General features: G+C 43.8%; 1 protein-coding gene across 1 annotated transcript in view; it reads right to left on the bottom strand.

Moving 5' to 3' along the window:
• Positions 1 to 884: 884 nt before the first annotated feature.
• The window catches only part of phactr4b (phosphatase and actin regulator 4b), a 53,292-nt gene continuing 38,881 nt past the window's right edge, over positions 885 to 15,295 (bottom strand). Inside the window, 11 exon segments of the mRNA XM_042314290.1 lie at positions 885 to 2,455; positions 2,643 to 2,719; positions 2,892 to 3,029; positions 3,374 to 3,435; positions 3,884 to 3,939; positions 4,090 to 4,315; positions 7,305 to 7,597; positions 7,841 to 8,047; positions 8,049 to 8,364; positions 11,721 to 12,077; positions 14,350 to 14,859. Of these exon segments, the coding sequence (XP_042170224.1) occupies positions 2,440 to 2,455; positions 2,643 to 2,719; positions 2,892 to 3,029; positions 3,374 to 3,435; positions 3,884 to 3,939; positions 4,090 to 4,315; positions 7,305 to 7,597; positions 7,841 to 8,047; positions 8,049 to 8,364; positions 11,721 to 12,077; positions 14,350 to 14,859 (2,258 nt within the window). The 3' untranslated portion in view covers positions 885 to 2,439.

Genomic DNA, 15,295 nt, shown 5'->3' with positions numbered 1-15,295 from the left:
TAGGCTGTGCAGGTAGGCTAGTCTACATGAGATTATTATGGATAAGAGCGAGAATATTTTAATTTGTCAAACAGCAGTCAAGCATCATGCCACAAGAATAAGACCCGCAATATTTACAAACAAATGGCAGCATTTATAAAATTGTGCCGAAACATCCTTTTTCGGTCACAGCTGTCATGATTTTTTTTATACGGTATGACTTTACTCGCATAGAAACTGGATGTAAACGTGATTAGTCCTAGCAAAATTCTTGCTATTGTTTTTCGAAAAAGCATTTAAAAAAACAAAACAATTTTTATGGAAATCTATTACAGTAAGGTACTAGTTACCCAGAAAGTATTTGATCTGTTTTCATATTAACTAGTCTAGATCCACTTGTAGGTTCTTGTGATTCAGCTATATGCCTGAATCCCAGATGAATGAGAGATGCACCATCTTGAATGATGAAGTCCCATCTTTCCCATTCATTTGGAATTACAGGATTTAGCTGGATCTTCACAATTGACGACAGGAGGTGGGATGTGGACTCAATCTAAATTAGGCAATTCATTCTGGAGTGAACCATCACTTTACAGTACAGCATGCACATATTTATTCACAAGTGAGCTATTAATGCCGCATTCAAGTGCTAGTCGGAAGTAGGAAACTCGAAGATGTTAGACTTGCTAATTGTTAGAACGCGGCACGTGTAACTGCAAACAGTTATCAAGTCTTACTTTTCTTAGTTTCCTAGTTCCGACTAGCACGTGAACGCGGCATAAGTCCAACAACAAGACAAAAAGAGTGATTAAGGTTTTTAATTATAGTTGACTATTTATAGTCAGTTACTAAAATTCTACATTTCATTAAAAAAACGAGTAAAACTGAACAGGTACACTTAGAAATTCCCATTGTTGTAGTGTTTAATTATATAGTAATATTTTGTTCTTAGAAAAATAGCAACATATAATACTTTACTATATTTAACATTTATTTTCAAATAATAAGGAAGAAAAAGATACACAACAGTAACCTAAATGCATCTGTACAGCAAAGGACCCTGTAATCTACTGACCAGAAGAGGCATGATACATTTCTCCAGATAAAAAAGCATTTTCCTGACAAAATGATTCCCCGTCAACCGTAAAATGCACTAATTTGTTTTTTCATGTTTGATTAATCAAATCCTGATCTACGCTAACTGCACTTTGATACATTCTCTAAAGATGTGTAACATTTCAACTTTTATTTAATTTAAGATGCCATCATGATCTTAGCATTTTTAAACAGCTATTATTTGCAGCATTGCATGGTTTGACCTATGTAGAGAAGTACAAAAAAAAATCAAATAAAAAAGCGTAAATAAAAAAAGAATCATGTATTGATTCAATAATTGCACTGTGTGTTGGCTCATGCAGCAAATTGAAGAAATCTGCGACATGAAAAAACAGCATTCTACTGTCAGCATGGGGATCAGTGTCTGGCAAAAAAAGAACGAAACAAATAAAAAGAATAGCACACCAACTACCTCCTCATTGTGTTCTTTCCTATGACTAGTATCAGCTCAAATGCTCACCCCAATGTTACAGCCAAATATACAAATACAGGCAGGGCAGGCTAGCGGTTAAGAACATTAGGCCAGTAACCAAAAGTTAGCTGGTGCGAATCCCCAAGTCGACTAGGCGGGGGAAAAAAATCTGCTGATGTGCCCTCAAGCAAGGCACGTAACCCTAATTGCTCTTGTAAGTCGCTCTGGATAAGAGCGTCTGCTAAGTAACTAAAATGTAAAAATGCACACTACAAAACAGGTTAAAATAAAAGCAGTAATTTATGTTGTGATCAAAATATTATGCATTACAGTTGTCATTATTAGAACTCCAAAGTTTCAGTCTAACAAATCACAGAAATCTATACACAATTATCCCAGAGCTTTTCCAGTCTTGGGGAACGGCAAATCCCACAGTCGTCTTCCTCCTCATCCTCTTTCTGCAGCTTCCTCTCTAACATGTATTATCACTGTGTTTATTATTGTAGCTGTCATTATTAGGACTATTATTACTGTAATGTTATTACATTTACATCTCTGCAACATGGGTTAACTGTGCCATACAGAGTAAAAGCAGAAAAAAGGCAAAAGGTCGTTGTCAGTGGAACCAAGTCCCTGAGGGATAACACACATTGGCAGTGGCTCCCAGTCAGTCCTCTCGGTCAAGCCCCTCTGCCAGCTCTCCACTTTGTTGGCACTTGGTTCCCCCTAATGTCCGGGAGAAATACTGTATCTGGTCCTCAGTCCCCCTGTTTTCAGTTCAGTCAATTCTAGGGCCTTCCTTGATGATCTGTACCTTACATTCAGCAACATAAAAGGGCAGTCTGTTTAGGGAGCACCAAGACCCTACGACTCCTCTCCAGAGACTCCGCCAGCCACTGGTTAAGAAAGTGCTTTCCAGTATGGGGTGGATGCTAAGGGCGGTGGAACCTAAAGAAAGGGACATCAATGATAATTTGATCAATCACAACAACTCAACATATCAAAAAGGTATTTATCATGGCTGTAAGAGCTGCCAATTAAAGGGATCGAAACATATGTCTTAGTATGTTAATTCAAGATCTATATTATGGAATGGTGTATATAACTTCATGTTGTCCATAAGCTGAGGAAGTACCTGGTATAGATCCTACTGTCTTCATGAACCTCCATTTCAGAGCTCTTAAAGTCATTGAGCTCCTTCCGAATGGCAGCCTGGACAGAGGGGAAATGAATATAGTGAAGACTTGCGTAAGGCAGCATCTAAATACTAAAGTAGAGACAGAAATATATACTTCCTTTACTGGGCAATAAGATATACTGGTGTCAATAAATAAGTGCATTACAAGCCGTGATTTAGGGAGCTATGAGTGACAGCTGATTGTACCTTGTCGGCGGGTGTTAGCTTGGTCCAGGGCTTGTCCGCTCGCCGATCGTAATCATTGGCTGTGGTGACCTCCACATACTCGTGGAAGCGCAAGATCTTTCTGGCCTGAAGCTCAGCAACCGTGGGCCTCTGACTCAGCTAGAGGAGTTGTATAAAGAGTTTAAAGGGATACCTTCAGGATTTTGGCAATGATGAATTTTATCTACTTCCCCAGAGTCAGATTAATTTATGTTCAGTATGAATGAAGTTAGAGGTAGTTTTGCGAGTCAAAATGGTATCCACAAAGTTCATCTGAATCTGGGGAAGTAGATAAAGGGCCTCATTGCCAGTCTCCCTTGAATAAGACTACCTTCCATTTTCTCTCAGCTCGTTTTATAAAAATTCACTCTAGTTAATCCTCTATATGTAAATGTTCTGTTAAATGAGAGAACTATCTTATTACAGGTAACAGTGGTGTGTGTGTGTGTGTCACTGGGTCTTACCTTCCTGGTGAGCCTACGTTTGATCTCTCGGACCTCTGCCTGCCTGTCTACCTGGTTCTTGGCTGGAAAGGAGAGAGAGAGCGAGTCAAACCAATGTTTAGAACCCTGTACAGACTTTCACCAAATTGTGCAATTGTTGTCTATTCACAAAGATTGGATTTTCCAATGGGACTCAACAAAGGTACCTAGGTACAAATCAAAAGTACACCGACATAATTTTTTTCTTCTAATCCACGATGATAAGAAGTGGCCTCATGCTCTTGAAATGTGGCCTCATCTATATAAATAACAAGAATCCTTACTGAGAGAGAAATACCAGTGGGGATTGATCAGTGATTAGGTGAAAACCTAGGCCCCATTCTAATTCCATAAAAGTGCATTATTCAAGGACGGGAGGAAGGAAGTTCTCTGATTAGACGTGATCAGACAGGTGAAGGCAAGGGCTTCACGCCTCCACCACTAAGCTTTCACCTGTTGAAAAAATTGTGATGGGGAGTTGGAAAGACTTACGTTGAAGGATGTTTCTCTGCTCCAGCTCCTCTGCACTGGGTCTCTGGCTGAGACGCCTAGAGGATAGAAGTTAGAATATCAGTATCACATCAATCTTGTGTTAGATTTGGTGTGTGTATATGTGGAGAGAGAAAAGAGAGAAAGAGAGAGAAAGAGAGAAGAGCGAGAAGAAAATGATAGTGAGACTGTGTGGCTTTATCTATTACCTTGTGAGTGCAGAGCCTATTTGTGTGCGTATGGCCTCCCATTGCTCCCTGCTCTGCCACGTCAGCCCTGTTGACCCTTGGTGTGTGTGTCCTGGTGTGTGTCCCGGAGTGCATCGTTCGGTGTGACCGCTGGACTTGTCCTCTCGAGCATGTTTCTCTGGGGCGTGTCGGTTACTCAGTTTCAAAGCTAAAGTGTCTTTCCTTCTGACCCTGCTGGCCAAAGCACCTGAACAAGAACCACAAAGAGATGGAGTCAGGTATACAAAGATATACAGTACCAGTCATTAGTTTGGGCACACATACTCATTCAAGGGTTTTTATTTTTACTATTTTATACATTGTAGAATAATAGTGAAGACATCAAAACTATGAAATAACACATCTGGAATCATGTAGTAACCAAAAAAGTGTTAAACAAAACAAAGTATATTTTAATGTTTGAGATTCTTCAAAGTAGCCACCCTTTGCCATATTGGTAGCTTTGCAAACTCTTGGCATTCTCTCAACCAGCTTCACCTGGAATGCTTTTCCAACAGTCTTGAAGGAGTTCCCACATATGCTTCAGTCTGCGATCCAACTCATCCCAATTGGGTTGAGGTCGGGTGATGCTTCAGTCTGCGATCCAACTCATCCCAATTGGGTTGAGGTCGGGTGATTGTGGAGGCCAGGTCATCTGATGCAGCACTCCATCACTCTCCTTCTTGGTAAAATAGCCCTTACACAGCCTGAATGTGTGTTGGGTCATTGTCCTGTTGAAAAACAAATTATTGGCCCACTAAGCGCAAACCTGATGGGATGGCATATTGCTGCAAAATCCTGTGGTAGCCATGCTGGTTAAGTGTGCCTTGAATTCAAAATAAATCACGGACAGTGTCACCAGCAAAGCACCCCTACACTTCCTCCTCCATGCTTCACGGTGGGAACCACACATGCGGAGATCATCCGTTCACCTACTCTGCATCTCACAAAGACACAGCAGTTGGAACCAAAAATCTAAAATTCAATTCAGATCAAATTTTATTTGTCACATACACATGGTTAGCAGATGTTAATGTGAGTGCAGCAAAATGCTTGTGCTTCTAGTTCCGACAATGCAGTAATAACCAACGAGTAATCTAACCTAACATTTCCATAACTAATACCTTTATACACACACAAGTGTAAAGGGATAAAGAAAATGTACATACAGATACATATGAATGGGTGATGGTACAGAACGGAGCAATGTAGGGTATATAAACATAAAATGGCATAGTTTAAAGTGGCTAGTGATACATGTATTACATAAAGATGGCAAGATGCAGTAGATGAAAGAGTACAGTATATACATATACATATGAGATTAGTAATGTAGGGTATGTAAACATTATATTAAGTGGCATTGTTTAAAGTGGCTAGTGATTTTTTTTTTTCATCAATTTCCATTATTAAAGTGGCTGGAGTTGAGTCAGTGTGTTGGCAGCAGCCACTCAATGTTGGCTGTTTAACAGTCTGATGGCCTTGAGATAGAAGCTGTTTTTCCAGTCTCTCAGTCCCTGCTTTGATGTACCTGTACTGACCTCGCCTTCTGGATGATAGCGGGGTGAACAGGCAGTGGCTCGGGTGGTTGTTGTCCTTGATGATCTTTATGGCCTTCCTGTGACATCGGGTGGTGTAGGTGTCCTGGAGGGCAGGTAGTTTGCCCCCGGTGATGCGTTGTGCAGACCTCACTACCCTCTGGAGAGCCTTACTGTTGTGGGCGGAGCAGTTGCCGTACCAGGCGGTGATAGAGCCCGACAGGATGCTCTCGATTGTGCATCTGTAGATGTTTGTGAGTGCTCTTGGTGACAAGCCGAATTTCTTCGTTCTTCACCGCTGTCTGTGTGAGTGGACTAATTCAGTTTGTCCGTGATGTGTTTGCCGAGGAACTTAAAACTTACTACCCACTCCACTACTGTCCTGTCGATGTGGATAGGGGGGTGCGCCCTCTGCTGTTTCCTGAAGTCCACAATCATCTCCTTTGTTTTGTGACGTTGAGTGTGAGGTTATTTTCCTGACACCACACTCCGAGGGCCCTCACCTCCTCCCTGTAGGCCGTCTCGTCGTTGTTGGTAATCAAGCCTACCTAATTTGGACCAACCTACCTCATCAGACCAAAGGACAGATTTCCACCGGTCTAATGTCCATTACTTGTGTTCCTTGGCCCAAGCAAGTCTCATCCTCTTATTGGAGTCCTTTAGTAGTTGTGACTTTGCAGCAATTCGACCATGAAGGCCTGATTCACACAGCCTCCTCTGAACAGTTGATGTTGAGATGTGTCTGTTACTTGAACTCTGTGAAGCATTTATTTGGACTGCAATTTCTGAGGCTGGTAACTGTACCTCTGCAGCAGAGGTAACTCTGGGTCTTCCTTTCCTATGGCGGTCCTCATGAGAGCCAGTTTTATCATAGTGCTTGATTGCTTTTGCAACTGCACTTAAAGAAACTTTCAAAGTTCTTGAAAATTCCCACATTGACTGACCTTCATGTCTTAAAGTAATGATGGGCTGTTGTTTCTCTTTGCTTATTTTAGCTGCTCTTGCCATAAAATGGACTTGGTCTTTTTTACCAAATGGGACTATCTTCTGTATACCACCCCTACCTTGACACAGCAAAACTGACTGGCTCAAACGCATTAAGGAAAGAAATTCCACAAATACATTTTAACAAGGCACACCTTTGAATTTAAATGCATTCCAGGTGCCTACCTCATGAAGCTGGCTGAGAGAATGCCAAGAGTGTGCAAAGCTGTCATGAAGGCAAAGGGTGGCTACTATAAAGAATCTTAAATATAAAATATATTTTGATTTGTTGAACACTTTTTTTGGTTACTACATTTATTCCATATGTGTTATTTCATAGTTTTGATGTCTTCACTTATTATTCTACAATGTAGAAAGAAAAACCCTGGAATGAGTAGGTGTGTCCAAACTTTTGACTGGTACTGAATAGGTATCATGTGTGGCTCAATTGGTAAGAGTGCAGTGCTAACAATGACAAATGAGGGGTAAATTCCCGCAGGGATCAATAGTCACATACAAAAGGTGTATGCGCTCACTCTACTGTAATTCACTAAAATGTGTCTAAAATGTGTCTGATAGGTGGCATATATACTTTTACAGTATTTTAAAGATGCTGCTATATCTGAGTATAAATGTTTATCCATAAAGCAATTCAAGTGAGACAGAGATACATACTGGGTGGAGGCTCATCCTCCTCATCCTCGTCTGAATCTTCATCTTTATAGAGCACTGGCCCGTCCGAGTCGCTGTCGTCCCTTTGCAAGTCCTGCTGTTCTTCCTCCTCCTCCTCCTCACTGCTGTTGGGTCCCTCAGGGATGACATTGATGCTGGGCTCTCCCACCATGCACCTCCTGCTCCGTGGCTCCAGCTCTGGCTGGGGGAGCTCCCCATCATACTCCTCCTCCTCCTCCTCTTCTTCATCATCATCCTCCTCCTCCTCCTCCTCCTCCGAGTAGTCATCCTCAGCCCTGATAGCGTGAGAAATGGAGCGATGGAGATCAGATAAGTTTTCAACAGAAATAGGAAAAGCCGTCAGTCACATATCATTATTGATGATAATAAATCTGATAATAAATCATTGGCATCACAGAAAGATTGTGTGGCTAGATCCTTTCATACAAGGTCCTGCCAACTTTACATCTATTGTTTCAGGTGTGATTTTTACTCAAGTCTAGAACATGGAAATACCCACAGTGACATATAGGACTCACAGTTTCAGAGGCTGGATGCTGATGGCTAGGGGCCGGCTGCGGTCCCCCTGGTACTCAGGCGGTGTCTCGAAGAGCAGGGAGTGAGCTGAGCGCTGGGAGCCGTCGGGATGTGGCTGAGCCGGGCCGGGGCTGGACAGGGCCCTCTGGATCATGATGTGTAGGGGGACGGGGGCCGGCCGCTGGGGGGGCTCACTGGTGGGGCTGGGGGTCAAAGAGCAAGGGCTGGGGGATGGGATGTTGGTAGGAGTGCTGGTGGTGGAGGTAGTGCGCTTGCAGATGCTGGCGGGGGGGAGAAGGGGGGATGTGGTTGGGTAAGGGCGGGGACGGGGGAGGCATCTGGAAGCCTGCTGAGTGGTTATGATGGTCCTCAGGAGAAAGCAGGGAAGGGGAGGGGGTGGAGACAGACTGGGTGGACGCAGACGGGTCCTCCGGGTTGCGCTTTGTGACAGGGGTGGTCCTCTTGGGGGGCATCGGTGGCGAGGGCTTAGTTGGCACCAGTCTGGTACCGGCCTGGGTGAGGTTGCCTGTGTGATGGAGAAACAGTTTATTGAATGTGTCACACACTGATAAACACACGTTCACTTACTTTATTAACCTATATCTGGGCTTTCAACTGCGGATCAAGTGAGTGCACAAGCTTGTTAACGTCTCCATTTACATGTAAGATCGAGCCCAAGTAACATGGGTGAGTGCACATGAATGGATATACACACCCAGATCACATGACTGAGTCCACATGAATGCATAGGTCCACAAACCCAGGTCACATGACTGGGTCCACATGAGTGCATCCGACAGGGTCTTACATTACAAATGGGTGCATGTGGCAATCAAGGTTACAGTGAGGGTTTGAATAAGTACACATGCACTAGAACACACACAGACCATATACAAATCGAATTGGCCAGTATGCATCCATCGCTTCTTAGCATCTCTGAACTGAGAATTATGAAAAAAACTCTGTTCAACCAAGCTGGAATAGACATTTGCGATTGCATGCAAACCTTTAAATACATAAGCTCAATGCAGTTGCTGGTGAATGTGTCAACATGAAATAGCTTTAAAATACAAAGCCATGGAGACATACTGCATTGGAGTACAATAGATCACAGCAGCAGACTGATTGAGTGCCAGACATGAAGCATACTGGACTGGATTTTAACATCTGCTTTAAACAGAGTCAAGCCCCTTCTCTCCTCTCTCGCTCCAGAGCAGATGTGTGGATTAGCCTTTATGGGGCAGCCTGGTCTGCGCTGGGCTGCCACAGGTAGCCATCACGGGAGACACTCAGTTACTCCCCCATTCACATGCCAGAGGTAGTAGTACACATATGGTGGTCAGACGCCCACGTACACCCACTTACACGCACACCTCACTCAACCTTGTTACGCGCATGCAGCCTAACGTGGCATGAGCAGAAGAGAGCACTCAATCCAGGCCGTTATAGGTTAGTCCATCAGTTGCATCCAGGTAGCGTTTGGCATGAGGCTTTTCAAGTCAGGATAATGAAATATGATGACGCAAGTAACCAGAAGGTTGACGTTAACAGGGGTGTGGCATACAGCCACACATACAACGCAGGCTTGGGAAGACGTTAGAGAGACAAGGTGGGCACCATTGCTGCGGCGATGCCAGTGAAGAGGGGCATTGGTGGGCATCCTTTGTTTTACCTGACCGCAGGCCTCTGCCATCCCGCCGGCACAGGTAGACAGGGAGGGACAGGTAGACATCATAGTCGCCCTCGCGTTTCCAGCAGGACCAGTAGAGGGGCAGTTGGGAGTCATTCTGGTTCTCACCCCCCTGTAGAGTGGAGGCTGGCAGGGGATGAGAGGCACGACACACAGGCCTTCAGCTCTCATATAGGCTGGCTGAATGTATACAGTGTGTATAGGGTGACCAGACGTCCCTGATTACCAGGGACAGTCCCCGATTACCAGGGACAGTCCCCAATTTTAGTGGCCTGTCCCCGGCTAGAGCTGCCCACCCCAAAATTATCCCCGAATATCCCTCAGAAAACAAGATGCAACTGTTGATAATGAGGTTTATATTTCAATAATCAAAACACTGTATCCAGTCAGATTTGCATGTACAAATTGTCTATCCCTGTACCAAACTTGTTTGACCATTTATGAGAACGTTTGATCATTGATACAAACATGTAACCACTGCATGAACAACCATGCCCACCAGGCTGCTAAACAAGTGAACCATTTCTGTGTTAGAATTAAAACAAGTATTTGAAAGGAATATAGTGAAAATTGTTAGTTAACTATAGTTCCATACCATTGTTTTTTATATATTTTTGCACAGCTAGCCCCATATAAAAAAATCCATGATTTTAATTTCTAATATCTGGTCACCTTAACCTTAACTACACATACACCAGGATGGTGTTCATTTGGGCACACCGTAGCGCAACATTTTAAATACAGTCCAGGAAGTCCTTCCTGGTTTCAGTCAGTTTTTTTTTTTACGTGTGGTGTCTAATGAACACAACCAAGGTGGATATGCTTACACATAACGCACTACCAGCACCCAGAACAAGAGGGTTTGCGTAATTAGAGTACTGCGCTAAGTGTCTGAGGGGCTTGCCTGGGCTGTGAGAGGGGACTCAATGGGGAAAGTGAAGAGGTAATCAAAACTCCTTCAGTTTCGGGCCCTCTAGGTTAGCCGGAGAAGTAATCACTCTGTACCTAGCTACCTGTTAGGAATTTTCCTAATTAACTAGTGGAATACTTTTGAAAACAGTCACTACTGGCTCAGCTAGCATTCATATACAGTTTGATATGTTTCAACAACAGCTAGGCAAGCAATGATTGCATATTCAGTATCATGTCGGATGAGATTTTAAATCTACAAGTATCCGATAACTTTTCCCAGTAGTTTATGATAACCTTGGTTTAAACATTACCTAACTAAATGCACTGGCTAAAATGCATTGTTGACAATAACGGAACGTATTGTAACTGTACCAAATTAAGAATGCAGCAAAGCAACTTCTTATTGCCGTTTCTCCTTCCTGCAACACCAGGAAAAGTCCCCATTGTTCAGAGTATTCTATGCCACCTCTTTTAACAAATCCGACATGGTTTAATACATCAGAATTGTTTACATAATGTGAGAGCTGAAATGTCTACATACATTCTAGAACGTACATATGAAATAGCTTGAAAGACTGTAGGTGGCAAATAGGTGACACAAGTGCATGGCAAATGACTTCCAAGCCTATCAGCTCCAGGCTAAACCAACCAACCTACATGTAAAAATGACACAGGAAACTAGAGGGAATATATACAAAAAATGTGTTTAAACAGTCCTAAGGTAATAGGCGTATCAGATCTCAAAGAGAACAGTGAATAAAGTCGGGCTCCCCTGATAAGAAACGCCCCTGGTAAAAACAATAATAATATTACCTCCGTATGGAGCTGAGCAGCAGCAGGCTCAGAGCCACCAGAGTCAGTGGTGTCCTGGGAGAGATACAATGCCAGGGAAAATCTGCTCTGCTGCTGCTGTCTAAAATAGTTCAGTCTTATTAAGTTATCGTCTAGGGAACAGCTGCTGGAGCCGCAGGGATAACATCATTATAAAGATGAGCGGCAAAGTGTGTGTGTGTGTGTGAGATAGAATGCGCGCGACGTGCACATGTCCCTTGTAGTAACGCCTATGCATGTAACGTGAGTCTTCTGCAGACATGTATGCATGTGACACTTAACTACATGTTACGCGAGGAAGCTCCACTGAGTGAATGTGTGTGTGTGTATTGATGCAAGCTGCACCTGGTCTCCTCTGGCATCTCATAAGCTAATTCTGCCATCCCGTGATTAAACAGGCAGCTGCGGTCCCTACTACTACAATCACCACAACTAGTACTACTACTCACCCAACATGGCAGCATTAACGCCCCTGTTGACGGGCTTGGGCAGGGGGAGGGGAGGCTGCTTGGTCGCCTGGGGGGTGGGGGATGGAGGGAAGGACACTACTGCTGAAGATTGGGGGTTGGCGCCTGCAGAGGAGACAGTTCGGGCAGGCATTGCAACTGCAGAGGAAGAAGAGGAGGAAGAGTACGTGGTTGCAGGGTGGTTGGATGGGGTGTGGGATGAGGGTGACCCTTCGCTGCCGGGCTCGGGGGTGGAGCTCATCAGCCACTTGGGGGGCATAACGGACTGTTTGGGGGACAGAGACTCTCGGAGAGTGTCCCGCAGCAAATCTGGGTCAGGAACAAAATGGCTCTCTGATTCTGCAAAACACACAGCACACAAAACACGTTACATAACATACATGTGTTAAAGAGCACTATACATTTAATAACTAATCATCATCATGAGAGACACATGAGCATATTTGTGTCAAAGACCGCACACACAAAAACTCACTACACACTGCTAGCCTTTTTTGGGTGCGTTTGGCTCTTTCAAAAATGGAAAAGATACTATCTCATCCCTAAAAAACAAATGTTTCAGTCTTGGGTTGAAGCACTGAGCCAATTTCTGCCATTCACTCAGTCACTCTAGTGTGTGTGTGACAAAACACTTGTATGAGATTGTCATTATCAGGGGATCAGCTGTGTAGATAAACAGTGCTGTAATTACAGTACTAAACCCACATTCCCCTAGCCCTCCACCCTGCTTCTTATTATCCCACGCCATTCCTCAAAGCTGAAGTTTATTTATAGACAAGTCCTTATCACATGCTGATGCCACAGAGAAAATAGGAAATAGTGCCTTCAGAAAGTATTCACACTCATTTACTTTTTTCAAATTTTGTTGTGTTACAAAGTGGGATTAAAATGTGCCCTTTTTTGACAATGATCTACACAAAATGCCCTAATGTCAAAGTGGACAGTTTTTTTAATGGAAAATAAAACCATAATATATCTTCATTAGATAAGTATTCAACCCCTAAGTCAATACATGAATCACCTTTGGCAGCAATTACAGCTCTGAGTCGCTGGCACACCTGGATGGTACAATAATTACCCATTATTATTAAAAAAATTATTCAAGCTCTGTCAAGTTGATCATTGCTAGACAGCAATTTCCAAGTCTTGCCACAGAGCCAATTTAAGTCAAAACTGTAACTAGGCCACTAAGGCACATTCAAGGTCGTCTTAGTAAGCAAGCCCAGTGTATATTTTGGCCTTGTGTTTTAAGGTAATTGTCCTGTTGAAAGGTGAATGTGTCTCCGAGTTTCTGTTGGAAAGCAGACTAAAACAAGTTTTTCCTCTCAGACTTTGCCTGTGCTTAGCTCTATTCCATTTCCTTTCATCCTAAAAAAAAACCTCTAGTCTTTGCCGATGACAAGCATACTCATAACATGATGCAGTCACCATGCTTGAAAATATGAAGAATGGTACTCCGTGGTGTGTTGGATTACAGGTTTCCTGAACAGGCTTCCTTCTTTGCATTCTGTCATTTATGTTAGTATTGTGGAGTAACTACAATGTTGTTGAGCCATCCTCAGTTATCTCCTATCACAGCCATTAAAATCTAAACTAACAGTTTCCTTCCTCTCTGGCAACTGAGTTAGGAAGGGTGCCTGTATCTTTGTAGTGACTTATTTTGGCTTGCCATTACAAAAGGTTTGAACATTTATTGACGCAAGACTATTCAGCTTTTCTAGAAACACATTTCTAGAAACATAATTCCACTTTGACATTATGGGCTATTGTGTGTAAATCAGTGACACAAAATATAAATTTTATCCATTTAAAATTCAGGCTATAACAACAAACGGAGAAAAAGTCAAGGGTGTGAATACTTTCTGAAGGCATTGTAGGTCAGAGAAAACCGAGGGAGAGGTAAAAGGGGAGAAAAGGAGAGGGAGAGAGAAAGCGAGAAGATTAAGATATAAATCAGGGAGAGTATAAGATCTAAAAGAAACAAGACACTACAGACCATTTAGCTCAGTGTGTAATAGCTGGAATGGTATCAATTAGCTTTAGCTCTTCAGCAGGGTTACGGTTGAGCTGACAGGCATTAAGCTTTTAAGGACAGGAATGGTTAAAACGATAATGCCGCATTAATTACGAAAGGAGGAGAGGATGAGCTAGTCCCTCTATTCCCTTCGGCTCCCGAATAAGACGCATAGCTGGAGCAGGACTCTGGGGAGCAAAGAGGCTCCGAGACTCCTGTCTATATCTGGGGCCAAACCAGAGGACTGAAGAGGAGGAAGATTGACTGGAGAGAGGGCAGTCAGAAAATCAGGCTCCAGGTAGAAGTTGCCCTTATGCAAAGATCTAGGATCAGCTGATCGTTTTCAAATCTTCCATTAGGGAGAAAACACAAACCTTAGATCAGTGTCTAAGGACAGCTTCACCCTACTCCACAGAATAAGGCCGCGTGTGTGTCAAATCAAATTTGATTGGTCGCATACACATATTTAGCAGATGTTATTGCGTGTGTAGCGAAATACTTGTGTTCCTAGTTCCAACAGTGCAGTAATATCTAACAAGTCACAACAATACACACATATCTAAAAATTACAATAATGTGTTGGTGTTAATAGCTCACCTCTACGGGCCCTTCCCTCCTCTGCGGACGCGTGCCGGGGGAGGGTAGGTTTCCATGCGGTCTCAGCAGGGCGGCGACTCCTACCGTCCTCTGATGGCGCCTTCTGCAGGCCCGGCCGCTTGTCTCCGTCAGAAGGGTGGAGTCTGCCCCCGCGTCTACCCTCCTCCTGTCCCATCCCCTGCACCATCGCCTGGCCCTGCCAGGCCATGTTAGACTTCCATTCCCCCTCCCCCTGGGACCCTCCACCTCCTCGCCGGCCCTCCTCCTGCTGTCCAGAGCCTCTGGGGCCACCCTGGCGGTCTATGTCAGGGGGGAATCGGACCCTGCGGTCCTCTATCTGGGGCAGCCAGGCTGGGTTAATCTTAAAGTCTGAGGGGTTCATCCCAAGGTCTGAGGGGGGTCTTGTCTGGTTTTCCTGCCCTCTGCCCCCTCCACCACCACCACCACCCACGGGCAGGGTGTGGCCATTCTTCACATAGGACTGTTTGGGGCTGTGAGGATCGTCCCCTTCTGTCACAAAAATGGACACAAGCAGTGAGACTTTCCATACAGAGTCACTCACACATAAGAAGATCTATAAACTAGCACTACTTTGAGTCACTAACCAAGTGTGAGGGAGGGGTTAGTCAGAAATCTAACAAAGCCATTATCTCTACTCAAAATGTTCTGCAAATTTGAGTTTAAAATGGTCAAACTTAATTGGCTTGTTGAAATAGGGCACATGATGGACTTTTGGATTGGTTCCCTCTGTGCATCTGGACATGATTTCACAGGCCCCTTCAGAATGAGAGGTTTTAGAAAGGTGTCCTAACTGCCAACCCCTTTGGACCAGAGCTCTGGCCATGGAGTGAAATATGTTTCATAAATGGGCCTCTGCAACACAGACGCCGGCAAAGCGAGTAAGAGCACAGAACACACTGACTTTAAAAGCTATTCCGCTGCAGGG

The sequence above is a fragment of the Oncorhynchus tshawytscha genome, linkage group LG03 (assembly GCF_018296145.1).
Source record: "Oncorhynchus tshawytscha isolate Ot180627B linkage group LG03, Otsh_v2.0, whole genome shotgun sequence".
NCBI lineage: Eukaryota > Metazoa > Chordata > Actinopteri > Salmoniformes > Salmonidae > Oncorhynchus > Oncorhynchus tshawytscha.
This window is presented reverse-complemented; position numbering and strand designations above follow the sequence as displayed.